Genomic DNA, 17,095 nt, shown 5'->3' with positions numbered 1-17,095 from the left:
CCCTGAAGTCCCAGATTTTGGGGTTGCAGAACTTGCGCCTCCCAGTTTTGGGGTCCCGTATTTTGGGGTCCCAGAGCTTGGATGTCCAAGATTTTGGGGTCCCTGTTTTGGGTCCCGAATTTTGGGATCCCAGTCCTTGCAACCTCCTGGATTTGGGGTCCCAGTTTTGGGTCCCGAATTTTGGGATCCCAGTCCTTGCGCCTCCCGGATTTGGGGTCCCATTTTTGGGGTCCCAGCCCCTCCCTCAGTGTCCCCCTGTGTCCCCACTGGGGACAAAGCAAGGAACAACCCCAGTGCGTCCCAGGGGGTTTGGGACGGACCCTGAGCCCCCCAAAACCTCCGGGACCCTCCTGGGGACCCCCTCCCCACATTCCCAGGCGGGGTTGGGGCAGGACGGGCTCGGTCCCGGCCAGGATTTGAGGACAAGAATTGAATTTATTGTGCAGAAAAATGAAAAATGAGACAGAAATTAAAGTTTAACCTTCATTCCTTCCATCGGGGGAGGGCTCCGCTCGCTGGGACCACCCTGGGGTGTCCCCAAACCCCCAGAGTGTCCCCAAACACCCCCAGGGTGTCCCCAAATCCCCTTGGGTCACTCTGGGCTGGTTCTTGGGATTGTCCCAAGTTCCCGCGGCTCGGAGGGACAGAGGGACAGAGGGACAGGGGACGGGGACAGGTCCTGGTGGTGGCCACAAGGAGGGCACAAGGCCAGCTGCCAGCAGCTTGTGGTGGCCACGGTCACAAGGACAGGGAGGGGACAGGGACAGAGGGACGGTGGCCATGGGCAGGGTGGGCACCCACAGGACGAGGGGACACCACGCATGTGGCTGTCCCCAGTGCCACCCAGTGCCACCCCCAGTGTCACAGCACGGTCTCATCAATGTCACTGCTGTCCTCTGGGTGGCATTTGAGGACCCAGTGCCACCCCCGGTGCCACCCCGGTGTCACAGCACGTTCTCGTGGATGTCACCACTGTCCCCAGGGTGGCATTTGGGGACCTGGCAGCTTCCTGAGTGGTGGCACTTGGGGACCCAGTGTCACCCCAGTGTCACAGCACATTCTTGTGGATGTCACTGCTGTCCCCTGGGTGGCATTTAGGACCCTGTGCCACCCCTTGGTGCCACCCGGGTGTCACAGCACGTTCTCGTAGTCCCCGCTGTCCCCCGGGTGCCACCTCGGTGCCCGCAGCTCCGCGTAGGTCACCTGGGGCTCCTCGGGGGTGACACTTGGGGACGCTGTGGGAGACACCGGTGCCACCCAGTGCCACCCATGGGTGCCACGCCCCTGTGCCCGCACTCCTTCCATCTCCTGGGTGGCATCTGGGGACCGTGTGCCCCCCCCCGTGCCACCCCCGGTGCCACCCAGTGTCTCCCAGTGTCCCACAGTGTCCCCAAGTATCACCTAGTGCCACCCCAGCGTCCCCCAGTGCCACCCAATGCCACCAAGTGTCCCCCAGTGTCTCCCAGTGCCACCTCAGTGTCCCTCGGTGTCACCCCTGGTGCCAACCTCAGTGCCACCCCAGTGTCACAGCACATTCCCATCAATGTCACCACTGTCCCCTGGGTACCATCTGGGGACCCAGCATCTCCCTGGGGGTGGCATTTGGGATCCCGGTGCCGCCCCCAATGCCACCCCCAGTGCCACCCCCGGTGCCACCCCCGGTGCCACCCGCTGTCCCCACTCACCCGCTGCCCTGGCCGTGGGCACCACGTGGCTGTAGAGCACCTCCTCCCCCTCGAGGGACACCACGGGGGTCCTGCGGGGACAATGGGGACAGGGGGGTGGCCTCCAGGTGGCATTTGGGGACATGGGAACACCCCCGGGCCCCTTCCCACACTCACCTGTCCTGGGGCGTCCTGGGGGCTGCGGGAAAGGGGGGGTGACAATGGGGTGACAATGGGGTGACAAGGGGGTCAGGGGTCCCAAAATTGTCCCCATTATCCCTCCATTGTCCCCCCCATTGTCCCTCCATTGTCTCCTCATTGCCACCCCATTGTCCCCATTGTCCCCCTCATTGTCCCCATCCCACTGTCCCCATTGTCCCCACTGTCCCCATCCCATTGTCCCCATTGTCCCCACTGTCCCCATTGTCAACCACTCCACTGTCCCCATCCCCTGTGTCCCCATTGTCCCCATCCCTGTGTCCCCATTGTCCCCCCCATTCTCCCCACTGTCAGCATTGCCCCTATTGTCACCCACGCAATTGTCCCCATTGTCCTCCCATTGTCCCCTCTGTCCCCACCCCTGTGTCCCCACTGTCCCCCACCCCATGGTCCTCATTGCCCCGTCCCCATTGTCCCCATTGCCTCCCTCCATTACTCCCCCATTTTCCCCCCCATTGTCCCCACTGTCCCCATTGTCCCCCCACTGTCCCCATTGCCCCTGTTGTCCCCATTGTCCCCACCCCATTGTCCCCATTGTCCCCCCCGTGTCACCCACCGCGGCGGTGGCACCGCTGCCAGCCCACGATGGCCGCCCCGAGCAGGACCAGGGCCAGGAGGGAGCTGCCAACGCCTGCGGCCACTGCTGGGGACAGAGGGGACACTTTGGGGTCACCCAGGGTGGGCTGCCCCCCCCGTGACCCCGAGTGATGCCACCTGTGCCCTGTCACCTCCGTGTCACCTCCAGGGACAAACCCAGGATTCCAAGACCCCCACAATATCCCCAAGTGCCATCACCTGTGTCCCTGTGTCCCCACGTTGTCACCTCCAGGGCCAGCTCAGGGCTGAATGCCCGGAACACGCGGTGCCCGTCCTGTCCCAGCTGGTTGGTGGCCACGCACTGGTAGGTGCCCGAATGTCCCACAGCGATGTCCCTGAGCTCCAGGAGGGGACCCCGGGCCACCTCGTGCCCGTTGTGCAGCCAGGTGAAGGTGACAGGGGCTGAGCCCACCTGCACTGAGCAGCGCAGGGTCACGTTGTCACCTGTGTGCACCTGGTGTGCCAGGGGACCGGGGGTGATGGTGGCATTGGCCACGGGCACTGTGGGGACACAGGACAGAGGGTGATGGTGGCATTGGCCATGGGCACTGTGGGGACACAGGACAGAGGGTGATGGTGGCATTGGCTACGGGCACTGCGGGGACACAGGACAGAGGGTGATGGTGGCATTGACCATTGGCACTCTGGTGACCCAGGACAGGGGGTGATGGTGGCATTGGCCATGGGCACTGTGGGGACACAGGGCTGAGGTTGATGGTGGCATTGACCATTGACACTGTGGGGACACAGCAGGGACAGGGGGTGATGGTGGCATTGGCCATGGGCACTGCAGGGACACAGACAGGGGTGGCACTGGGTGAGGGTGCCATGGTGGGGTCATCCCCATCCCGAGGGTCCCGCTCACCCAGGACGGTGACATTCATGGTGTCACTCTCGGCCACGCTGTCCCCATCGCTGACCCGGCACCGGTACTGGCCGCTGTCATTGTCCCCAACGTCTCCCAGCTCCAGGCGGGTGCCGGTGCCCAGCGGTGCCCCCGAGCCCTCCCGGTGCCAGGAGAAGGACAGGGGACCTGTCCCCGCGGCCACCGCACAGCTCAGCACCAGGCTGTCCCCAAGTGCCACCTGTCCCCCGGGGGGCTGCGCTGACAGGGACACCCCCGAGGGTGGGATCCCTGCAGGAGGAGGGGACACCAGGGGACAATGAGGGACATGGGGGGGGCAGAGAGGGGCAGGGGGACCCCTGGAAGGGAGGGGGGTGCAGAGATTGGGGGGCTTGGAAATAGCGGGGGATGGGGGGGACAGGGAGGGGACACCGGGAGAGGGAGGAGGGTGACACCAGGGAGGGGTGAGGGGACACAGACAGGGATGGGGGGACTTGGGGACAGTGAGGGGGGACTGGGGACAGAGATGAGGGGACTGGGGACAGGGATGGGGGTCCCAGGGCAGGGATGGAGGACATGGGGACAGTGGGAGGGGACCCAGGGAGGGGTGGGAGGACCGGGGACAGGGATGGGGGGACATGGGGACAGAGATGAGGGGACATAGGGACAGAGATGGGGGTCCCGGGCAGTAATGGGGGGACACGGAAAAGGTGTCGGGGAAGGATGGGGGTACCCAGAAAGAGCTGGGGGACCCAGGAAGGGACCCGGGAAAGGATGGGGGGACCCAGCGTGGCACCCGGGAAAGGATGGGGGACACCGGCCATGGTTGGGGGACCTGGGGAAGGATGGAAGGAGCTGGGGAGGGACCCGGGCAGAGATGGGGACACCAGGGAATGGTGTCAGGGAGGGCTGGGGGTCCCCAAGCAGGGCTGGGGGACCCGGGAGGGGACTCGGGAAAAGAGGGGGGGACCCGGGGTGGGATCCGGGGTGGGATGGGGGGACTCAGGGCACTGATGGGGGAACCCGAGGAAGGACCCGGGTGGGCTGGGGGCAGCAAGTCAGGGCTGGGGGACTCAGGAAAGGTGTCAGGGAGGGCTGGGGGTCCCCAGGCAGTGATGGGGGTCCCCAACCAGGGGATCGGGGAGGGATGTGGGGGCTCCCCGTGCCCATCCCCGCACTCACTGCGCACCGTGACGCTGATCCGGGCGCTGCTCTTCCGCACGGTCCCACCCTGGGACTGCGCCTCACAGCTGTAATTCCCCGAGTGGGAGACCCCCACGGCGGGCAGCAGCAGCTGCGGGGACCCCTGCGGGCCCCCCAGCACCCGCCCGTCCTGATAGAACAGGTACAGGAGGGGGGCTCGGGGCCGCAGGGGGCTGGGGGTGCTGCGGCAGCTGAGAGTCAGGGGGGACCCCACGGTGATCTCGGGGGGACCCTCCAGCACTGGCACCGAGAAGAGCTCTGGAAGGAGAGGGGAGGGGATTTGTGAGCCTGAATCCCTGGGGAGGGGCTGTGGGGGTGTCGGGGTGGGGTCTGTGGGGGGCTCACCGTGCACTGTCACTGTCACCGGCGCTGACTTCTTCCACTTCTCTGACGGCCAGTATTCCACCCGGCCCTCGCAGCTGTAGCGGCCGCTGTGGTTCAGCTGCAGAGGGGACAGGGACAGCTCGGCGCCATAGAGGAGCCTCCCCAGTTCTGTCCCCTCTCGGTAGAAGGACACCGAGGTGACCGTGCGGTTCCACTTGCCCCGGCAGCGCAGTGTCACCGTGTCCCCCTCCAGCAGCACCCATCCCGGCACCTGCAGCACCAGATCATCTGGGGACAGAGGGGACCTGTCACACCTGATGGCACCAGAACCCCCCATTGGAGGGTCCAGAGCACCAGGGGTCCCCAATTCCTGCCCCTGGATGTCCCCAGGGCAGGGGACAGGCTCTGGTCACACAGGAGGTGACCCAGGGAGCGGAGCCCACCCAGAGCCCTCGGGGTCCCTGCAGATGCCAGCCTGGGGACACCCAAACCCCCCCTCACCGTTTGAGACTGTCACAGGGGGGCTGCGCCCCGTGCCGGGTCTGTCACACGTGTAGGTGCCTCTCTCGGTGACAGTGAAGCTCTCCTGTCTCTTCTGCCACCAGTGCCATCCATCCTTGTACCAGGCGGTGTCACCAGCAGTCCCCAAGCCCTGGCAGGTCAGTGTCACCCAGTCCCACAGCACCGCCGGCCTCCAGGGGGGCTTCACGAGGAGTTGGGTGGTCTGGGCACCTGCGGGTGACAGGGGACACCAGCCTGCCAGGGCCACCATGGGGCTGGGGACAGCAAGGTGGGACCATGGCATCCCCCAAGGACTCACCAACAAGGCCGAGGGTCTGGGCTGGAAGGGAGAAGGGACAGCGATCAGTGGCAATGGCACCATGGGGACAGCAGCACGGGGACACGGGGTGTGGGGCTGTCCCCGAGCTGTCCCCGTGGGGACAGAAGTTCTTGTGGGAAAGTGCTCGGGGACAGTCCCCAGCAGGTCTGGAGAGGCTCCCAGGGGACAGCTCTGTCACAGCCACCCACGCGCCACGTTCAGGTGACACTGACGCCACCACGGGGACACCGCGGCCACCCCGTGATGGCTCAGGTCACCCCCGCCAGCCCCACGGCCACATGGTCCCCATGGCCCCATTCTGATGGCACCCGTCCCCATGGCCACATCCCCGTGGTGATTGTCCCCTTGTCCCTGTCCCGGCATTCCTGTCCCTCTGTCCTCGCTGTGCCAAACCCGAAATCCCTGTCCCCAAATCTCTGTCCCCAAATCTCTGTCCCCAAATCCTTGTCCCCCATTCCTGTCCCCAAATCCCTGTCCCCAAATCCTGTCCCCAAATCCTGTCCCCAAATCCTTGTCCACAAATCCCTGTTTCCCATTCCTGTCCCCAAATCCTTGTCCCCTGTTCCTCATCCCTTTCCCCCATCCCTGTCCCCAAATCTCTGTTCCCAAATCCCCTCCCACCTCCCTATCTGCAAATTCCTGTCCCCCCATTCCTTTCCCCCATCCCTCTCCCCAAATCCTGCCCCCAAATCCTCTCCCCAAATCCTCTCCCCCATCCCTGTCCCCCCATCCCTGTCCCCAGGGCCACCCCACACTGGGGTGACCGGCTCTGTCCCCCCTGGCCCTGGGGACATCAGGGGACCCCCGTGCCCCTCTGTGCCCCCTCCCCAGCAATCTCACCCCACAGGAGCAGTGCCACCCTCCCGGCCATCCCGGTGTCCCCGGCTGTCACTCGCGGCCAGGGCCACCTGTCCCCAGCCTGGTGGCTCTTGAGCTAAAGGGGAAGGAAGAGAATTTACATCTGTCCCCACGTGGGGGTGGCACATGGCGGGGGCAGGGTGGGGACAGGATGGGGACAGGATGGGGACAAGGTGGGACACGGGGTGCCCAGGAGTGGGGGGCTCAGGGGGGTTTGGGGTGCCAGGGATGGGGGTCCAGGGGAATGGGGGGGTCCCAGGGATGGGGGTCCAGGGGAATGAGGGGTCCCAGGGGATTGGGGGTCCTGAAGAGGGGGAGTCACTGGGATTGGGGGTGCAATGGGAATGGGGGTACCCAGGGATGGGGGGACACAAGAAATGGGGGTCCCATGGTTTGATTTCCAAGGGAATGGGGGGTCCCAGGGGATTGGGGGTGCTGAAGTGAGGGAATCACTGGGAATGGGGGTGCAATGGGAATGGGGGTCCCAGGGATGGGGGGACACAAGGAATGGGGGTCCCAGGGATGGGTTCCAGGGGAATGGGGGTCCCAGGAATGGGGGGACACAAGGAATGGGGGTCCCATGGTTGGGTTCCAGGGGAATGGGGGTCCCAGGGATGGGCCCAGTGGTCTCAGCTCCTTCCCTGGGTGCCTCAGGTTTTGGGGTGCCCCAGAGCCCAGCACAGCCCCCCCACAAGGTGCTGCTGTTTTTGGGGGGTCACCTCAGGTGGATTCCGAGGGGCTCTGGGTCTGTCCCCACCCCCAGGGACTTTTTCTTCTCTTCATTTCCATTTCCTTCCCTTTTTTTTTTTTCTGCCGCTCTTGCACCCCCTCAGTTCCTGGGGAACTCCCGACGGGGGAACGGGTTTGGGGGGACCCCGGGGAGGGGAAAAGGGGGTGCAGGGTGGGGGGATGGGGGTGTCCGGGGGGCTGTGGGGATGGGGGTGCCCGGCTGTGCCCCCCAATATTTCACTTTCTCCTGCAGCAGAAGGAAGAGGCCGTTGGTGCTGGGTGTCACACAGGGGGTGGCTTCTGTCCCGGGGGTGACACATCCAGGGGGGGCCTGTGCCTGTTCTGGGGTGTCCCTGTTCTGGGGGTGGCACCTTCCAGAGTGGCACATCCTGGGGTGGCACCGCTGCAGGTCCCCAAGCCCCGGGCCGGTGTCACCGAGAGGAGACAAACAGCGAGAGGGGACAAACAGCGAGTGGCAGTTGCAAGGCAAAGCCCGGTGGTGTCCCCTCAATGTCCCCGCATTGTCCCCTCGATGTCCCCGCATTGTCCCCTCAATGTCCCCTCAATGTCCCTGGCTGTGTCCCCTCAATGTCCCTACAATGTCCCCTCGATGTCCCAGCGCTGTCCCCACAATGTCCCCTAGATGTCCCTACAATGTCCCCCAGCTGTGTCCCTGTCATGTCCCCAGCTGTGTCCTCTCAATGTCCCTGCATTGTCCCTGCATTGTCCCCTCAATGTCCCCACATTGTCGCCCCATTGTCCCCTCAATGTCCCCGCAATGTCCCCACAATGTCCCTGGCTGTGTCCCCTAAATGTCCCCACAATGTCCCTGGCTGTGTCCCCTCAATGTCCCCACATTGTCCCCTCGATGTCCCAGCGCTGTCCCCGCAATGTCCCCTAAATGTCCCCACAATGTTCTCACAATGTCCCGGGCTGTGTCCCTTTGATGTCCCCGTGATGTCCCCTAAATGTCCCTTCAATGTCCCCGCATTGTCCCCGACTGTGTCCCCTCAATGTCCCTGGCTGTGTCCCCGCAATATCCCCACAATGTCCCCTCATTGTCCCGTCAATGTCCCAGCGCTGTCCCCGCAATGTCCCCTAGATGTCCCCGCAATGTCCCCGCATTGTCCCCGGTTGTGTCTTCTCAATATCCCCACAATGTCCCCTAGATGTCCCCTCATTGTCCCCACGTTGTCCCCTCGATGTCCCCTCAATGTCCCCTCGATGTCCCAGCATTGGCACCTCAAGGTCCCCATGTTGTCCCCGGCTGTGTCCCCTAAATGTCCCCGGCTGTGTCCCCTAAATGTCCCCACATTGCCCCCTCATTGTCCCCACATTGTCCCCTAAATATCCCCACAATGTCCCCACATTGTCCCCTCGATGTTCCCGTTCTGTCCCCACGGCCTCGGGGACATTTCGTGTTTTGGGGACATTTCCGGGCCCAGCCCCGTTTTTCCTTCACCCCAAACGCGCCCCGAAGGATTTCCCGGAGCCGGGACGGGACCGCGGCCACTCCCGAACCTTCTGGAAGCCGCCCCGGGCGGGTTTGGGATCTCTTATCTCGGAGGCACCCGGATGGAAATCTCCTAATTAGATCCCAGGGTTAATTAGGTAATTAATCCCGGCGCTGTCACCTCCCGGGGCTTCGGGGCCAAAGCCAAATCCAACGCCCCAAAATTTGGGATCTGCTGTGGGAGAGGGCCTGGAGGGGGAGCAGCGATCCCAAATTTGGGAATATTTGTGGGAGGGAGGGTCCAGGGAACGGGGTGGGGGGCGGAATTTAAAGCTGGAAAGAGAAATCCACGGAATCAAAATTCCAAGAAGGCAGAAATCCAAGGAAACAGAATTCCAGGGAAACAGAAATCCCGAGAAAACCGAAATCTCGGGAAAACAGAATTCCAGGGAAACAGAAATCCCAGGAATACAGAATTCCAGGGAAACAGAAATCTCGGGAGACAGAATTTCCAGAAAATAGAAATCTCGGGAAAACAGAATTCCAGGATAACAGAATTCCCGGGAAAACAGAAATCCCAGAGAAACAGAATTCCAGGGAGGCAGAAATCCCAGGAAAACGGAATTGCTGGGAGACAGAAATCCTGAGAATCAGAATTCCCTGGAAAGAGAAATCCTGAGAATCAGAATTCCGGGGATAAACGGAATTCCAGGGAAAACAGAAATCTCGGGGAATAGAATTCCCAGGAAAACAGAAATCCTGGGAAAGCAGAAATTCCTGGGAATCAGAATTCCGGGGAGACAGAAATCCTGGGAATTAAAATTCCAGGGAAACAGAAATCCAGAGAAAACGGAAATGGCCACAAGGAGGGGACAGTGGACAGGGCCAGCTCCTGGTGGGGGGAGTTTGGGGTTATTTTGGGGGATTTTAATGGGATTTGGGGACGATTTTTATGGGGAATTTGGAGGGACTTTTGGGGCGATTTGGGAACCTTCAGAGGATTTGGGGACCCTGGGGGGATTTGGGGACCCTGGGGGGATTTGGGGACCCTGGGGGGATTTGGGGATCCTGGAGGGGATTTGGGAACCATGAGGAGATTTGGGATCTTGGGAGGATTTGGGGATCCTGAAGGGATTTGGGGTCCTGGGGGAGATTTGGGGTCTCTGGGAGGAATTCGGGATCCTGGGAGGATTTGGAGACCCTGGGGGCATTTGGGGTTTTTGGGGGGATTTGGGGATTTTGGGAGGATTTGGGGTCCCTGGAGGGATTTGGGATCCCTGGAGGGATTTGGGGTCCCACGGGTGCCCCAAACCTCAGGGCTCAGGTACAAATGCAAAACGCCAAGAACTGAATAATCCCAAAACCCAACAAATCCCATAAAAACCCCACTAAAAACCTTCTGGGAAAAAAAAAAAAAAAAAAAAAAAAAAAAAAAAACCAAAAAAACAACAAAAAAAACCCAAAAAAACCAAAACCACCACACCTTTTTTTCAATTCTGAGAGTGTTCACCCCCAAAACAAATCCCAAAAACCCCAAATCCCCAGGACTGAACCTCGTGTTTGTGCCCGGGGATGATTTAGGAGCTCGGCTGAACCTTGGAAAGCCCGGCCCTAATTAAGGCAGCTCATTAAGGGCCTGAATGGGGCCATTAACCCAACGTGCCCCAATTTGGCCTCGTTTGGAGCTCCCCGAATTTTGGCTTCGCTTCCTGTTTGGAGCTGCCCTAAAAGGCCCCAATGAGTCAGGGTTGGGGTTTTTGGGGGAAGGGAAAAGGCGAGCAGGGCTTGGGATGGTTCAGGGTTTGGGTTTGGGGATGATTCAGGGGTTGGGATGGTTCAGGCTTTGAGATGATTCAGGGTTTGTCACTGGTTTGGTTTTTAGGGCTGAATTTGGGGCTGGGTTTGGGGCTTGTTCCAATTTTGAGGTTGGATTTGGGGCTGGGTTTTGGGGCTTGTTCCAATTTTGGGGTTGGATTTGGGGCTGATTTTGCAGCTTGTTCCCATTTTGGGCCTGGTTTTTGAGGCCTGGTTCAGAGTTTGGGGCTTGTCCTGAATTTGGGGCTGTTTTTGAGGCCTGGTTCAGGGTTTGGGGCTTGTCCTGAATTTGGGGCTGTTTTTTGGAACTGTTTTTGGGGCCTGGTTCAGGCTTTGGGATGGTTCAGGGTTTGTCACTGGTTTGGTTTTTAGGGCTGATTTTGGGGCTGGATTTGGGGTTTGTTCCAATTTTGGGCCTGGTTTTTGAGGCCTGGTTCAGGGTTTGGGGCCTGTCCTGATTTCGGGGCTGTTTTTTGGGGCTGGTTCAGGGTTCAGGATGGTTCAGGGTTTGTCACTGGTTCAGTTTTTAGGGCTGATTTTGGGGTTTGTTCCAATTTTGGGGCTGATTTTGGGCCTTGTTCCAATTTTGGGCCTGGTTCGGCCTTGGGGTGATTCAGGGTTTGTCACTGGTTTGGTTTTTAGGGCTGAATTTGGGCCTGGTTTTTGGGACTTGTTCCAATTTTGGGACTGGGTTTTGGGGCTGATTGAGGTTTTGGGGCTTGTTCCAGTTTTGGAATTCCCAACACTCCTTCCTCCTGTTGTTTTCCTATTCATTTTTTAATTTAATTCAAATAAAATTCCCAAACTCCTCCTATTGTTTTCCCATTTATTTTTTTAAATTCTGATAAAATTCCCAACCCTCCCTCCTCCTGTTGTTTTCCCATTTATTTTTTTATATTTAAATATAATTCCCAACCTCCTCCTATTTTTTCCTATTTTTTTAAAATTTCAAATAAAATTCCCAACCCCCTCCTGTTGTGTTTTCCTTTTCTTTAATTTAAATAAAATGGCTTTTTAAAAAATGAAATAAAATAATTTTTAAAATAAAAGAACATTATTTTTAAAATTTTAATAGATGAATTTTTAATTTAAATAAAAATAAAGTGGTTCATTCAAAGAACATATTTATTTAAAGAAAATATTTATTTAAAGAAAATATTTATTTAAAGAAAATATTTAATTTAAAGAAAATTAAAATATTTAATTTTAATTAATTGTTTGATTTAAATAAAATATTTAATTTAGAGAAAATAAAAATATTTAATTTTAATAACATATTTGATTTAAACAAAATATTTAATTTAAAGAAAATATTTATATACATAAAATATTTAATTTAAATTAAAAATTAATTTAAATAAAATTAAAATACTTAAATAAAATAATTTTTTAAAAATAAATTTAAACAAAACCTCCTCCTGCCGTTTCCCCGTATATATTTATTTTTCATTCCATTTATCCCATCCCACAGCTGCTCCCAGCCATTTTTTTCCAACCGAGGAATTCCTGAAATCCCAACCCCGGCCATTCCCTCGCTGGGAGCCGCGTCCCGCCCGGGGCTGGAATTCCGCTCCCATTCCGCTCCCAGGGTGACACACGCGCCGTTCCCGCGGCCGCGTCCCCCCCGTGTGTCACCCCGGTGTCACCCCGGTGTCACCTCCCCCGGGGGACGCGGTGCCGTCACCGCGGGGCTGCGGCCGGCAGAGGCGTTGGATCCCGAAACACAGAGGGGAAAATGGAATTTAGTCCCGAAATACGGCAGAGAAAAGGGGATTTTAGCCAGAAAATACAGCGGGAAAAATGTGGATTTTAGTCCCAAAATATAGTGGGGGAGAGGGCACAAAATACAGCGGGAAAATGTGGATTTTAGCCATAAAATACAGCAGGGAAAATGTGGATTTTAGTCCCAAAATACAGAGGAGAAATGGGATTTAGTACCAAAACACAGAGGGGAAATGGGATTTAGTACCAAAATACAGAGGGGAAATGGAATTTAGTACCGAAATACGGCAGAGAAAAGTGGATTTTAGACATAAAATACAGCAGGAAAAATGTGGATTTTAGTCCCAAAATATAGTGGGGGAAAGGGGATTTTAGTCCCAAAATACAGAGAAGAAATGGGATTTTAGTCCCAAAATACAGAGAAGAAATGGGATTTAGTCACAAAATACAGAGGGGGGAAAAGTGGATTTTAGTCCCAAAATACAGCAGGGAAAATGTGGATTTTAGTCCCAAAATACAGCAGGAAAATGTGGATTATAGTCACAAAATACAGAGGAGAAATGGGATTTAGTACCAAAATACAGAGGGGAAAATGGAATTTAGTACCGAAATACAGCAGAGAAAAGGGGATTTTAGCCATAAAATACGGCAGGAAAAATGTGGATGTTAGTCCCAAAATATAGTGGGGGAAAGGGGACTTTAGTCCCCAAATACAAATACAGCGAAGAAATGGGATTTTAGTCCCAAAATACAGAGGGGAAAGAGGACTTTAGTCCTAAAATACAGAGGGGAAATGGGATTTAGTCACAAAATACAGAGGGGGGAAAAGTGGATTTTAGTCCCAAAATACAGCGGGAAAATGTGGATTTTAGTCCCAAAATATAGTGGGGGAGAGGGCACAAAATACAGCGGGAAAATGTGGATTTTAGTCCCAAAATATAGTGGGGGAAAGGGGACTTAAGTCCCAAAACACAGAGGGGAAAATGGAATTTAGTACCAAAATACAGCAGAGAAAAGTGGATTTTAGCCATAAAATACAGCAGGGAAAATGTGGATTTTAGTCACAAAATACAGAGGGGGGAAAGTGGATTTTAGTCACAAAATACAGCGGGAAAATGTGGATTTTAGTCCCAAAATACAGCAAATTTTATCCCAAAATACAGAGGAGGAAAGGGAATTTTAATACCAAAATACAGGGGGTAAAGTGGATTTTTGCCCCAAAAAACACCCTGGACACCCTGAGGACCCTGTGCCATCCTGGTGGCTGAAGCCCATCTTTTATCCATGTTTTTAACACCTTTTTAATCTGCATTTTTTACCTTTTATCCACGTTTTAAACCCGGTTGTTATCCATGGTTTTTACCCATTTTTTTATCCATTTTAACCTGTTTTTTATCCATCTTTTTAACTCATTTTTTATCCATGTTTTAACCCATCCTTTATGCACATTATATGCATTTTTTTAACCATTTTTTAATCCATTTTAACCTGTTTTTTATCCATCTTTTTAACTCATTTTTTATCCATGTTTTAACCCATCCTTTATGCACATTATACACATTTTTTACCCATTTTTACCCATATTTTTAACCCATCCTTTATCCGCATTATACACATTTTTACCCATTTTTTACCCATTTTTACCCATATTTTTAACCCATCCTTTATCCACATTATATGCATTTTTTACCCATTTTTACCCATTTTTAAAATCCATATTTTTACCCCATCTTTTATCCACGTTACCCATGCTTTTACCCATTTTTTACCCATTTTTAAACCCACGTTTTACCCATTTTTTAACCCATTTCCATCCACCTCCACAACCCCTTTTTGCCACCCATTCATTCTCCGCCTCTTTAACCTGTTTTCAATTAAACGCCGGCTTTAATTAAGCGATGCTTTTAATTAAACCGTGTTTTTCCAGCCCGTGCTGCTTTTCCACCCTTCCCTTGCCTGGGGAGCGGCCGCAGGGCCGGAGCAGCCCCGAGGCTCCTGTGTCCCCTCGGTGCCACCCCGTGTGTCCCCAGTGCCACCTCGGCGGGGTCCCCTCACCCCCAGCACCGCTTTTGTCACCGCGGTGCCACCTCTGTCCCCTCGGGGCCACCGCGGGTGGTGTCGCCTTTGATGGGGATGGGGATGGCAGGAGCGGCTCTGAGTAATTCCAGGAAAACAACCGGGGCTGGCATGGGGACAGTGAGGGGACAACGTGGGGACAATGTGGGGACACCACGGGGATGCCACCAAGGAGCTGGTCCAGTCTGCGGTGTCTTCATCCCTTGTGGTCCTTGTCCCGTGTGACACCAGGGGACAGTTGGGGACAGAGGTGTCACCTCAGGGTGAGGAAGCCACTGGTGTCACCGAGGTCTCGGGGACAGCCAGGCCATTGTCACCAGTGGTAGTTCCTCTGTCACCAATGTCACCTCCTCGGTGGGGCTCTGTGCCAGTCCCAGTGTCCACTGCCAGTGTCCATCCATAATGTCACCCTCTGTGTCCATCCAGGTGTCCATCCTTAATGTCCACTGCCAGTGTCCATCCTCGTGTCCATCCCCAGTGTCACCTGCAATGTCCATCCCCATTGTTCTCCCCAATGTCCACTCCATTCTCAATGTCCACCCCATTGTCCACCCCCTTGTCCACCCCCTTGTCCACCCCATTGTCCATCCCCATTTTCCATCCCTATTTTCCACCTCCAATGTCCACCCTGGTGTCCACCTTGGTGTCCACCTTGGTGTCCACCCCATTGTCCATCTCCATTTTTCCATCCCTATTTTCCACCTCCAATGTCCACCCTGGTGTCCACCTTGGTGTCCACCCCATGTCCACCCCTATTTTCCACTCACAATGTCCATTCTCAATGTCTGCCCCCATTGTCCATTCCCAGTGTCCATCCTGTGTCCATGCCTATTTTCCATCTCTATTTTCCACCTCCAATGTCCATTCTCAATGTCCACCTCTGTGTCCACCCTCATTGTCCACCTTTATTTTCCATCTCCAGTATCCAGTCCTGGTGTCCAGCCCTGATGTCCACCTCTATTTTCCACCCCTATTTTCCACCTCAATGTCCATTCTCAATGTCCACTCCATTCTCAATGTCCACCCCTGTTTTCCATCCCTATTTTCCACCTCCAATGTCCACCCTCAATGTCCATTCTCAATGTCCACCCCTATTTTACACCCCCATTGCCCACCCCTGGTGTCCATCCCCATTGTCTGACCCCATTTTCCATCCCCATTGTCCACCCCTAATTTCCACCCCCAATGTCCATCCCGAATGTCCATTCTCAATGTCCATCCCCATTGTCCACCCCTATTTTACACCTCAATTTTCCACCCTCATGTCCACCCCGTTGTCCACCCCATGTCCACACCTGTGTCCACCCCCAATGTCCCCCCCACTGTCCATCCCCATCTTCCATCCCTATTTTCCATCCCAATGTCCATTCTCAATGTCCACCCCCGTGTCCCCCGTGTAGCTCCAGCCCCGCCCAGCTCTGTCCCTGTCGCTGTCCCTGTCCCGGTCCCGGTCCCGGTCCCTGTCCCTGTCTGGTCCCTGTCCCTGTCCCTGTCGCTGTCCCGGTCCCTGTCCCTGTTGCTGTCCCTGTCCCGGTCCCTGTCCCTGTCCCTGTCCTTGTCCCTGTCCCTGTCCCTGTCCCTGTCCCTGTCCCTGTCCCTGTCCCTGTCCCGGTCCCTGTCCCTGTTGCTGTCCCTGTCCCGGTCCCTGTCCCTGTCCTTGTCCCTGTCCCTGTCGCTGTCCCTGTCGCTGTCCCTGTCGCTGTCCCTGTCCCTGTCCCTGTCCCTGTCCCTGTCCGGTCCCTGTCCCTGTCCCTGTCCCTGTCCCTGTCCCTGTCCGGTCCCGGTCCCGGTCCCGGTGCCCCCAGTGCCGGCCGCAGCCCCGCACGTGCCGGGCCGGGCCGTTCCGTTCCGAGCAGGGCCGGGCCAGGAGCGCCGCAGGATCTGGAGCACTCGGTGGCCCCGGGGCCGGGCTTTGGCCCCGCCGGGACAGCGGCAGAGCCGGCCCGGGCGGTCCCGGAACGGCGGAAGGGCCGAGAGCGGCCCCGGGGCAGAGCCGGGCCGGGCGGGGCCGGGATGGGCACGGGGGTGGCACGGGAGAGGGGACAGGGAGCGGGGGGGGACGTGGGACTGAGGGGGGACATGGAACTGAGGGGACATGGCATGGGGATGGCACAGAAAAGGGGTCATGGAGCAGGGGTGACATGGCACGGAGATGGCACCAGAGAGGGGACACGGAGCGGGAGGGACGTGGGTCTGAGGGGACATGGGACTGAGGGGGGACATGGGACAGAGATGGCACTGGAGACTGGACATGGAGCAGGGGGGGGACGTGGTACTGAGGGGACATGGGACTGAGGGGACATGGCATGGGGATGGCACAGAAAAGGGGTCATGGAGCAGGGGGGACATGGCACGGAGATGGCACTGGAGAGGGGACACGGAGCGGGGTGGGACGTGGGTCTGAGGGGACATGGCATGGAATGGGGACATGGCACTGAGGGGACATGGCACTGAGGGGACATGGGACTGAGGGGGGACATGGCACAGAATGGGGACATGGCACTGAGGGGACATGGAACTGAGAGAGGACATGGCACTGAGGAGGGACATGGCACAGAAGGGACATGGCATAGAGGGGACATGGCATAGAGGGGACATGGCATGGAAAGGGGACATGGCACAGAGGGGACATGGCACTGAGGGGACATGGCACAGAGGGGACATGGCACAGGGATGGGGGGTCACAGGACGAAGAGGGGTGACAGCACCAAGAGGGGGTCACACACCGGGGCAGGGTCACTGTCACCCAC

At 56.8% G+C, this 17,095-nt stretch overlaps 1 protein-coding gene across 1 annotated transcript in view; it reads right to left on the bottom strand.

Moving 5' to 3' along the window:
- Window positions 1-446: 446 nt before the first annotated feature.
- Window positions 447-17,095, bottom strand: part of LOC141725640 (Fc receptor-like protein 2) — a 17,731-nt gene continuing 1,082 nt past the window's right edge. Inside the window, exons 3-12 of the mRNA XM_074529618.1 lie at window positions 16,175-16,412; window positions 5,672-5,692; window positions 5,353-5,583; window positions 4,873-5,139; window positions 4,507-4,785; window positions 3,346-3,615; window positions 2,440-2,981; window positions 1,842-1,863; window positions 1,686-1,756; window positions 447-1,235 (exon numbers count right to left, since the gene is read on the bottom strand). Of these exons, the coding sequence (XP_074385719.1) occupies window positions 2,608-2,981; window positions 3,346-3,615; window positions 4,507-4,785; window positions 4,873-5,139; window positions 5,353-5,583; window positions 5,672-5,692; window positions 16,175-16,412 (1,680 nt within the window). The 3' untranslated portion in view covers window positions 447-1,235; window positions 1,686-1,756; window positions 1,842-1,863; window positions 2,440-2,607. The remainder of the gene's footprint in view (window positions 1,236-1,685; window positions 1,757-1,841; window positions 1,864-2,439; window positions 2,982-3,345; window positions 3,616-4,506; window positions 4,786-4,872; window positions 5,140-5,352; window positions 5,584-5,671; window positions 5,693-16,174; window positions 16,413-17,095) is intronic.

This window comes from Zonotrichia albicollis, chromosome 30 (genome assembly GCF_047830755.1).
Source record: "Zonotrichia albicollis isolate bZonAlb1 chromosome 30, bZonAlb1.hap1, whole genome shotgun sequence".
Classification (NCBI taxonomy): Eukaryota; Metazoa; Chordata; class Aves; order Passeriformes; family Passerellidae; genus Zonotrichia; species Zonotrichia albicollis.
Note: the sequence above shows the minus strand (reverse complement) of the source record. Positions and strands in the feature narration are given on the sequence as shown.